Source organism: Vanellus vanellus (genome assembly GCF_965231255.1).
Source record: "Vanellus vanellus genome assembly, chromosome: 4".
Classification (NCBI taxonomy): domain Eukaryota; kingdom Metazoa; phylum Chordata; class Aves; order Charadriiformes; family Charadriidae; genus Vanellus; species Vanellus vanellus.
The window spans coordinates 43,130,168-43,140,860 of NC_138909.1; the positions used below are offsets into that span (position 1 = coordinate 43,130,168).

The 10,693-nt window shown below is 49.4% G+C and overlaps 1 protein-coding gene across 2 annotated transcripts; it reads right to left on the reverse strand.

Annotated features, from left to right (window-relative positions):
- Nucleotides 1-398: 398 nt before the first annotated feature.
- LOC309671187 (uncharacterized protein) lies at nt 399-7,693 on the reverse strand. 2 transcript variants are annotated; one of them, XM_082482383.1, is made up of 5 exons: nt 7,557-7,693; nt 7,343-7,472; nt 4,040-4,098; nt 2,323-2,451; nt 399-654 (listed from the first exon to the last, which is right to left on the reverse strand). In XM_082482383.1, exons 1-4 carry the CDS (start codon nt 7,644-7,646, stop codon nt 2,437-2,439), a joined length of 294 nt encoding a protein of 97 aa, XP_082338509.1. In that variant the 5' UTR covers nt 7,647-7,693; the 3' UTR covers nt 399-654; nt 2,323-2,436. The 2 variants fall into 2 exon arrangements, with proteins under 2 accessions (XP_082338509.1, XP_082338508.1); XM_082482382.1 differs by having other exon boundaries at nt 7,343-7,693.
- Between the last annotated feature and the right edge of the window lie 3,000 nt (nt 7,694-10,693).

Below are 10,693 nucleotides of genomic sequence, written 5' to 3' on the forward strand. Positions count from 1 at the left end.
ACTTAGAGTGAAGGAAATAATTTGAAATGCACTGAATGACTTGAAAATAATTAGGTATGTGCTAAATGGCATTTATCTTGGGACTAGAACTGGGCAAAGGACTCATGGTGAAAATGTTTTTCTAAATGTTATGGTTTATTTTGTGGGTTTTTTTTCCATGAAACACTTGGAAAAGTTTTATTAATAGGGTGAATTAAATTTTAAGTTTGAATATCACTTCTTTTAGGAAACTCAGTAAGACATCTTGGGCAGGAACATATCTGGAAACCAAAACATACACACACGCTCTCACTCACACTGTGCATGCTCTCTCTTTTCCCCATATGAAGAGTTGCACCGATAAGATACCAGTATCTGAAATAATATTTCTGTACACAAATATGTCACTTTCCATCCACATAGGTTTAATTTGAACTTATTTTCTGTAACCTTGAAGTAATAAGATAAAACATCCCAGTGCAAGTTTTGAGTAAGAAAAAAAAATAACAAAGATAAAGTTTCTGGAGGAGTCCATAGTTGCACCATCAATGGGAACAAAATTACCATGGTGGTTCCTTAGAGAAAAGTGTGTAGCTGGAGATCAAAGAAGATCCTCATCTTCACATAAAAATCTCTGAGTGAGCAAAGGCAGGCAGACAAGCAAGTGAAGACCACCTGAGGGAGAGAATAATTACATGGGTATTGAGCTAAGCTGCTTCTCCTTTACAATGATGGAAGTTACATGTGTTCATGGGGATAGAAAGTGTGAGAAAACTCTGCAAGCAGTCCTGATAACTCTTTGCTTAATGAGTAAATAAAAACACCATCATTTTGGAGAGGCTTGAGTTACTATGTCACTTTGTATTGGGTTTGCCTGGCAAGGTTTTGGTTGCAGAGGAGCTACAGGGGTCGCTTCTGTGAGAAGCTGCTAGAGGCTTCCCCATGTCCGATAGAGCCAATGCCAGCTGGCTCCAGGATGAACCCACCCCTGGCCAAGGCTGAGCCCATCAGCGATGGTGGTAGCTCATCTGTAATAACATAGTTAAGAAGGGGGGGGGGGGGGAAACCCTGTGGCAGAACAGCAGCTGGGGAGAACAGTGAGAATATGTGAGAAACAACCCTGCAGACACCAAGGTCAGTGAAGGAGGAGGGGGAGGAGGAGCTCCAGGCACCAGAGCAGATTCCCCTGAAGACCATGGTGAGGCAGGCTGTCCCCCTGCAGACCACGGAGGTCCACAGTGGAGCGGATATCTACCTGCAGCCCATGGAGGACCCCACCGCAGAGCAGGGGGATGTCCAAAGGAGGCTGTGACCCTCTGGGAAGCCCATGCTGGAGCAGGCTCCTGGCAAGACCTGTGGCCCTTGTGGAGAAAGGAGCCCATGCTGGAGTAGGTTTGCTGGCAGGACTTGTGACCCCACGGGGGGACCCACGCTGGAGCAGTCTGTTCCTGAAGGACTGCACCCCGTGGAAGGGACTCACTCTGAAGAAGTTTGTGGAGGACTCTTTCCCATGGGAGGGACTCCACACTGGAGCAGGGGAAGAGTGTGAGGAGGAATCCTCCTGAGGAGGAAGAGCAGGAGAGACAATGTGTGATGAACTGACTGCAACCCCCATTCCCCATCCTCCTGCACCACTCCGGGGGGCAGGGAGAGAGAAAAGCAGGAGTGAAGTCGAACCTGGGAAGAAGGGAAGGGTGGGCAGAAGGTGTTTTAAGATTTAGTTTTTATTTCTCATTATCCTACTCTGATTTGATTGGTAATAAATTAAACTAATTTCCCCAAGTCAAGTCTGTTTTGCCCATCACAGTAACTGGTGAGTGATCTCCCTGTCCTCATGTCAACCCATGAGCCTTTCTTATATTTTCTCTCCCCTGTCCAGCTGAGGAGGGGAAGTGATAGAGCAGCTTTGTTGGGCACCTGGTGTCCAGCCAGGGTCAACCCACCACACTAGGGGGTTTTTGTGTGTTACACAATTAGGAGGGACATCTGGCCAGCTGCACTGCCCAAGAGAGATGCTACTGAACTGCCAGGGAAACATACTTCTGACCAAATGAACTCTTACAAATAGTTTCTTTCCTCTTTTAGTACAAAATTATTTTCCCGTTTTATTTTATTATTTTTAATTTTTATTACTTTATTATTTCATTTAATAGTAAGCACATGGAAACAGAAGATTATGCTTTCAGGAAGAGAAAATAAACGGAGGGGGTAACTTTGCATAGGCGTAACATGCTCCAGAACAGACCTTATTTTTAGTATTTGTGTTAAAATATTTCATTTAAAAATATAGAAGGAGAGTGGGCACATTCTTAATGTTAACTTTAAAGCCCATATTACAAGTACCTTAGGAAAAATGCAGAATCATAGATACACCTTGTACCTGCAGACCACTATGGATTCTTCCCATCTGTCTAGTGCTTTCATGGCAGAAGAAAGGGCAACCACGGCAAAATGGTGTCAGTTGGCATTCGGCTGAGAGAGGAAAAAAAAACATTTAGCATACAGCTGGGTAGAAATCTAAAGCTTCCTTTTTTGTGAAAGTTTGTGAAGACTACAGCTGAGTGGAGGAAGAAGTATTTTGCATCATCTTTGGTACAGTTGTTGATACAGACCACTAGAGCTTTTGCGTTTTTTAGACAACTGTGCTTTTTTCTGACTCATTGGCAGCTTTAGTTTCACTAGAAGCACTTTCATAGATACATGCAGGTGACAGACATAAATATCTACATACATTTTCTCAAGCCTAGATATAGCCAAGATTTTCTTACCCTTTACGTCCCAAGTCAAATATTTTTGTTAAAGACTGTACAGCAATCCATCTGTCCTTGTGAACTGCCTCACTACAAAAAAAGGAATGATTTTTTCCAGGCCGTTTCTCCAAACAGTCAAGACCTTTTAGAACTGCAGTTGTGCGACCAACCTGCTTAGGGTCCCCCCCAACTTTTGAATGTTCTTAGATTTAACAGGCACACGCTCTACTCCATCTTCCAACAGCAAAAATACATAGTGCTCTCAGACCCAGAGCACAACCCTATGGGTGTCCACGCACACCTTGCTGTTTCGATGAGGAGCCACTGAGCACCCCTGCGAGCACAGCTGCACGCCCAAGATCAGTTTCAACTACGCTGATTTTAGTCAACATAGTTTCTGAAGCATGAAGGGCAGATGATCTGTATCCATGACATTTACATGGGATGGGTACATGTTCAGAAATAGTCCTGATCTGTAAGACTGGTGTCATTTTTATGGTTTTAATAATCATACCTCAATTTTATGGACTTATGCATTTGTAAGGAAACTAATTAACTTTTACATGTAGCCTCTCCTTGGAGAAAAATGTGTTAAGAGACTGAAAAAAAAATTATGATTCAGAGCTCCCAACCGTGAGGGAGTGGTGGGGAAACGAATGGAAGTGAAGACCAACAGCAGCAACATGAAGTGAGATTTGGCTTTAATTCTGACCACATACTTAAGCAACTCTCTACGCCTCAATCCTATGAATGACTAGTCCTTTTTGGAAGGACATACTTTTTTACTTCAAAGTCCTAGATTGAAGACTCCACTGAACAGAATGCAGATTGAGCCCCAGGAAAACATGCCACCAAAACTCCAATGAAAAAGAAATCAAAAATCAAGTTTAAGTATCAGTTTCCATCATGTTTCATTCATTACATTTCTAATGGCATCTAGTGCTCAAAAATTAACTATACTGACACCATGTACTACTAAAAATGTAGTTATACATATAAAAATAAAAGGCGATTTCCAACTTGCCCATAAAATTAGTATGAACAAACAGAAGAGAAACACTTGACCCTAAAGAAGGTGACAGGCAGCTGTTAATTTATGGTAGATGAGGGGTCATTCTTTTACCTGAAAGAAAAATATTCGTAACTATCAAGGGACAAACTCAGGAACAAGGCATGCTGTGTTAACTGCAATTTTTCAGCAACTTTTCTGCACTGGCAGCAAGTTTGCCTTTTCTGTGGGTTTGTATGTGTAGTGTCCTTGAACTCGCAAATATTCCTCCCCGCCATCCCAGCTCCATACATGCGATTACCTGAGCAGCAAGTGGAATCAACCACGCTGGATTTTCTTCACATGACACAGACGGTGACACTGGGAAAAGAGGAGGCAAAAAAATGAACCTGTTTGTCACACATAGCACACGGTGAAAAGACAGGGGAGGATTCTGCCAGAGGGGGCATGCGGGGCTAGGCTGTGCACCCCGTGACCTCCAAACAGCACATTTCTCTCCCCTTTACCAGGTACTGAGGAGACACCGCTGCCTCGCCCATGTCCCCTCGCAGCGGGGCTGCCCCAGGAGAGACGGGGGCCCCCCACCTCACTTCTGCCCTCAGGAATGGGACTGGGAGAAACACTCCATGAAGGAAGAGAGAGACACGTGGCGTGGGTTAGGGAAGAGGCCCGGCTCTCTGCTGGCAGAAGGCTGACTCGCCTCCCTGCTGCTCGGAGCTCCTTGCTGGGGACAGCCCTGCCTGCGTCCAGCTGCTCTTCGGCTGTGCTGGGAGTGCAGTCCAGCAGATGGATGCTCCAGCACATAGACACTCCAGCTAATTGCAGCTCCTGCTCATTACAGCTGCAGGTGACTTTGGCTCTGCCTAATGCACACTCCAGACAGTGGACACCCTGTCTCATTCCAGCTCCTGCTTGCTACAGATCTGGCTAATAGAAGCCCGAGCTCTGCACTGAAAAGCCTGGTCCATGCCAGCCTCCTGAACTTCGGGGTCCAACGGGACCAGATACACACACCCTGCCCAACCCCTGCTTTCTCCCTCAGCCCTCCCACCCATCTGCTAAACCAGCCAAACTGGTTTCTGCTTTTGGCCCCCAAACCAGCTGACTTAGTGCCCATTTTTGAGCCCAAAATCCCAGCTGCTGAGCCTGTTTTCAAGTCCCAAAAATACAGGACTTGACCTCTGTTTCTGAGCCCCAAAATCAGCTACATGAGCCTGTTTTCAATCCCCAGGAACAGAAAACTCAGTCTCCATTTCTGGCCCAGAAAACAGCTGACCCTGTCTGCTTTCTGACCCTTGACCCCCTTTGCAGTCCCCATGTGTGATGCTGAGGGGTAGGGGGCACATGCCACACCACAGCCCTGCAGCCCCAGGGCCCCACATACAGTTTTGGGGAGTGTGTGGGAACTGCAGAAGGCCCGGCCCCACTTCTTCTGGGCCAGCACCGGTGCCCCAGCCCTGGTCCCCACCCCACCTGGCTCATATTTAATTCAGTGATGGAGAGCAGGACAGAGGGCTGGAAAGAGAAAAATAAGACAGGGGAGAAGACCGAGGAGCAGAGAGAGAAAGAAAAGTCAAAAGAAAAGGTCATAGTGATAGAGGAATCTAGAACAATAGGGACAAGGACCCCTGCAGAGATTGAGCATGAAAACACAGGGTCAGTGAGCAGGATGGAGGGATAGAGAGGTGGGAGGGAAGGACGGGAAGAAGAAAGGAGGGACAAGGATGGTGACAGGGCACAGGACATACAGACAGATAGAGGAAAGGGACAGGGAACGGAACAAAGGGATTGAGAAATAAAGAAAGAGTCAGATCTGTACAAAGAGACCAAGAAGGAAAAGAACCACAGCAATGGGCTAGAGGACAGAGTCAGAGCAAGAGACAAAACAGGCCAGGGAGCAGGACAGAGGAGGAGAGACAGGAAAAAAGGGAGAGCCAGGTGGACGGGGAGGTATAGCAAGAAATGACTGAACAGGCATAGGACAGAGAAATAAAGACAGAAAAAATGGGGGACAGGAAGCAGGACAGAGGGACAGTGAGGAAACATGGGGCAAGGAGCAGGACAGAGATGGAGAAAGAGGGATTGGGGCAGAAGGATAGAAAGATAAAAAAGAAAGACAGGAAGAAGGATGGTGGATAGAGAGGGAAAAGAAGGACAAGGAGCAGGACACAGATTGTCAGAAAAAGAGAGGGAGAGGGAGTAGGACAAGGTGATAAAGAGAAAAAAGGGATGGGGAGGCAGGACAACGTGAAAGACAGGCAGAAATACAACACAGGCAGCAGGACAGAGATGGAAGGGAAAAAGCCAAGGACAGGCAGCAGGAGAGAGAGATGGAGAAAGAAAAAACAGCACTGGGCCACAGGACAGAGATGGAGTGAGAAAAAACAGTGACAGGGAGCAGGACAAAGTGACAGAGAACAAAGAAGGAACAAGACAGAGAAATGGAGGAAAGGCGAGGAGGGCAGAGAAAGAGAGAGTGAAAGGGATAGGGCGCAGGACAGAGAGATGGAACAAGAAAGGAAAAAAGGATGGGAGGCAGAACAAAGAGAAAGAGAGACAAGGACAAGGAGCAGGACAAAGGGATGGAAGAGGAAAAAATAGTGATGGGCTACAAGACAGAGATGGGGGAATTAAAAAATAGACACAGGGAACATGACAGAATGACAGAGCAAAAAGGGATAGAAAGCAGGACAGCATTGGAGGAAATAAACAACTGTGATGGGCAGTGGGTGAGACACGAAGAAAGAAACATACTGATAAAGTGGGAAAGAAGGGACAGGCAGCTGGACAGGGGAATACAGTTAGAAAAGATGGGAGAGGGAATGGGACAGAGAGAGAAAGATAGAAAAGATAGCGAGAGGAAGCAGGGCAGAGAGGCAGCAAACTAAAAAAAGGGACAGGGATCTGGACAGAGATGGAGAAAAAAGCAGCAGGGACAGAGGAAGAGAGACAGAAAGCAACAGGGACAAGAGCAGAGAAAGAAAAATCAGGGTAGCAGCAGGATATAGCAAGATACAACAGGACAGGAAGCAAGAAAAAGTCACAGACAAGACTAATGGCAATGAGAGAGAGAGAAAGATGACTATGAGAAGCACAGGAGGTGGAAGAGAGAAAAACAAGTATTAGGACCCCTACAGAGAGACAGCAACAAAAAAAGAAGGGTCAGGGAACAGCGCAAAGGGTCAGAGAGTGTAAGAAATGGACAGCAAGGAGAACAAGGACAGTGAGACACAGAATGAAAAAAAGAAACAGTGACAGTGAGCAATATAAAGGGATAGAGAGAGAAAGAGAAGGAAGGAGGGAGGGACATAGGAAGGCAGGGACACAGAGAGGTACATACAGGTGCAGAGTGGAAAAGAACACCAGGGAACAGGCCAGAGACATTGGGGATGCAGATCAGGACAAAGAGAAGTAAACCGAAAAAACAGTGATGGGTGAAGGACAGAGACAGAGCATGGAAAAAAAAAAAAAAAAACCCACAAACAAAAAACAACAGAGGGAGAAGGAGCAGGGGACAACAACAGAGGGGAGAGGTACAGGAAAGAAGAAAAAAATCGCAGCAGCGTGGGGAAAAAGGGAGGGGCGGGGAGGGCCCGGGGCTCACCGCGGCTCTCGCTCTTGGCGCTGCCGGGGGAATTGGGACAGTTCAGACGCTTCTTTCTCCTTCCTTCCTCCTCTCCTCTTCGGTAACTCCAACCCAGGCCGGTGACTCGGGTCGCTTGGCCGTGCTCCACCTGAGAGAAGAGGTGGATGTCCCACGCCTCTTCCCCGCCGCGGCTGCCCAGACGCCAGCCAGCGTGGCCTCGCTGGCTCCTCACCCGCTGGCAGGTACAGGCCCCGCGGGTGGGCGCAGGCCGTCGGGCCGGCCTGCTGCGGGCTCCTTCCCCACGGCGGAGGCAGGCGCTCATCTTGCCTGCAGCGGGGGGCAGCTGCCGGCCGGGCGGCTGGCGGCTTCTTTTTCTTTACCTCCCTCCGGCCCCCCTGGCCTCAGCCGCGGCAGCTCCTGCCCTTCAGCCGGTAGGTGGGCGGCCTGTCCCCGTTGGCCCCCACGCCGCCCGGGGGGACACGACCACGTCGCCATCCCACGCGATCCCGAGGCGGGTGCAGCCGGCGGCGCCCCTAGGGGAGGAGCGGACAGCCCCCTCCTCAGCGCGGCCGCTCCGGCAGGAAAGGGAGGCTGCCGAGCGGCGGTACCGGGCAGCGGCCACGGGGCGGCGACAGCAGCGGCGGCGGCGGCGGCGGCGCCACTCCGCGGTGTCGCAGCAGCGTTACCGGCGGGCGGCAGCGCGGAGCACGGCGTTGATCCGCCTGCAGTACCGTGGTCTGGTCGCCGGGCGGCGGCCGGGGCGGCAAAAAAAACTACGGCTCCCGGCATGCACTTGGGAAACACACGCCCGGCGCGGCCGCCCGGAAGTCGCGTACAGGAAGACTACATATCCCGGCATGCCGCGGGGGACAATATGGCTGCCGGGTGCCGCGTGGGCAGGGTTGGCGGCACGCCGCGGGGGGCAGTGGCCTTCCCTGCCGAGAGAGGGAGAGAGACGAGGCGGGTACAGAGGCACAGCGAGAGGGGAGAAAGAAGCAGCAGGGACCGAGGGGGAGAGGCAGAAAGAGGGAGCGGGAGCAGAGGAAGAAAAGTAAGGACAGGGAGCAGGATGGGGAACAAAGCTGGGATGGGGCAGCACGACAGAGAGGGGTTAAACAGAATCGGGACAGCGAGCAGGACAGAGGGATGCAGTGAGAAACGGTGGGAGAGGGAACGGGACAGAGAATAAAAAGAAGAGGGAGCAGGACAGAAATGGGGGGGACAGATAGAAGAACAGAGGGAAAGAGGGACAGGGAGAGGACACGGAAAGAATGAGAAAAAGAGCGACAGTGAGCAGGACAGTGGTAGAGAGGCAAGAAGGACAGAGAGGTAGAGAGACAAAGAGGGAGGCGGGACCAGAGAAGAGAAAGAGAGAATGACCAGGGGAGAGGGAAAGACAGGGGCAGAGAGGGATGGAGAAAGAGAGGGGCAGGGAGCGGGGCAGAAGACTATAAAGATAAAAGTAATATGAGGGAGAAGGACTGAGGAGCAGAGACAGAAAGGTACAGGGGAAAGGACAGTGAAATGGAGGAAGAAACGGGGTCAGGGAGCAGGACAAAAGGACCAACAGAGAAAAAGGAAAGGAAGAAGGAAGGAAGGATAAAGATGGGGGCAGGGAGTGGAACACAGGGAGAGAGGAAGAAGTAGGCCGGAGACCAGGGGAGACAAACTGAGTAACATATAGAGAGATGCAGATTAGGACAAAGCGATGGAGGAGGTAAAAACAGCAATGGGTTGGAGGACCTACTTCTGATGACCTGTCACGCTGCTGATGTTGCTTATGTGGCCTCAAAAATGTGACATGGCACAGCACAGAGGAGTGGGCGAGTGAAAGAAAAGGTGCAGGGAACTTTATAAAAAATAAAGGAAAACCAAGAGAGAGCACAATAGTGATGGGGAATGGGATAGGGAGCAGGACAGAACAAGGGAGGCAGGACACCAGACAGAAAGTTTGACAGAAAAAGCTGGATATAACACAGCATGTTAAGGTGTGTATGGGTACCCAGAATGCAGAATTGGTCTTGAATCTAGTCCACGGTGGAGAGAAAGCCTTGACTGCTTTTGTTATCTGGCTTTTTCAAATCAACAGTGAACGTAAGTTAAATCTTGTGCTTTCATGTGCTGTGAAAAGGGGAAAGACATTTCTACGTTATGTATAAGAGGTTTATCTTCTATGGAAGTATTAATACATTGCCTTCCCTGGCTGTGTTTCTTGCGTATTGTACAGTATTTTCATTGGTCAAGAATAAATCATAGAATCATAGAACAGTTTAGGTTGGAAAGGACCTTGAAGATCATCAAGTTCTAGCCCCCCTGCCATAGGCAGGGACACCTCCCACTAGACCAGGTTGCCCAAGGCCACGTCTAGCCTGGCCTTGAACACCTCCAGGGATGGGGCCTCAACAACCTCTCTGGGCAACCTGTTTCAGTGCCTTACCACCCTTAAAGTGAAAAACTTCTTCCTAATGTTCAATCTGAACCTGCCCTCTTCTAGTTTAAAGCCATTCCCCCTCGTCCTATCGCTACATGCCCTAGCAAAAAGTCCTTCCCCAGCTCTCCTGTAGGCCCCCTTTAGGGACTGGAAGGCTGCAATAAGATCTCTCCAGAGCCTTCTCTTCTCCAGGCTGACCAGCCCCAACTCTTTCAGCCTCTCCTCATAGGAGAGGTGCTCCAGCCCTCGGATCATCCTCGTGGCTCTCCTCTGGACATGCTCCAGCAGGTCCATGTCCTTCTTATGTTGGGGACTCCAGAGCTGGATGAAGTACTCCAGGTGGGGTCTCACGAGAGTGGAGTAGAGGGGCAGAATCACCTCCTTTGACCTGCTGGCCACACTTCTGATGCAGCCCAGGATACGGTTGGCCTTCTGGGCTGTGATTGCACATTGCTGGCTCATGTTGAGCTTCTCATCAATCAGCACCCCCAGGTCCTTCTCCTCAGGGCTGCTCACTGAGCCTGTATTTGTGCTTGGGATTGCCCCGACCCAGATGTAGGACCTTGCACTTGGCCTTGTTGAACTGCATGACATTGGCTTGGGCCCACCTCTCCAGCCTGTTCAGGTCCCTCTGGATGGCATCCCTCCCCTCCAGTGTGTCTACCTCGCCAAAGAGCTTGGTATCATCGGCAAACTTGCTGAGGGTGCACTCGACCCCACTGTCCATGTCACCAAAAAAGATGTTGAACAGTACAGGCCCCAGTACCGACCCCATTTGAAGAGTTTGTACTATTTTTGTACTGCATTTGAAGAGTTTGTACTATTACTGGCTTCAGGTATTTTAGTTTGGAAAAAAAAAAAAAAAACGAGAAAATGCCATACTGGAGGGGATTCCATTTTAATAGTCTCTGAATTTTCAATATTTGAAAGGAAAAATA

Bases quoted from the DNA above. Each gene is read 5' to 3' on its own strand.
- LOC309671187 (XM_082482382.1), bottom strand. From the start codon at position 7,646: ATGAGCGCCTGCCTCCGCCGTGGGGAAGGAGCCCGCAGCAGGCCGGCC. The intron at 4,099-7,342 runs GTGAGCCCCGGG...CTCTTTTCCCAG, and splicing joins CGCCAAGAGCGAGAGCCGCG to TGTCACCGTCTGTGTCATGT.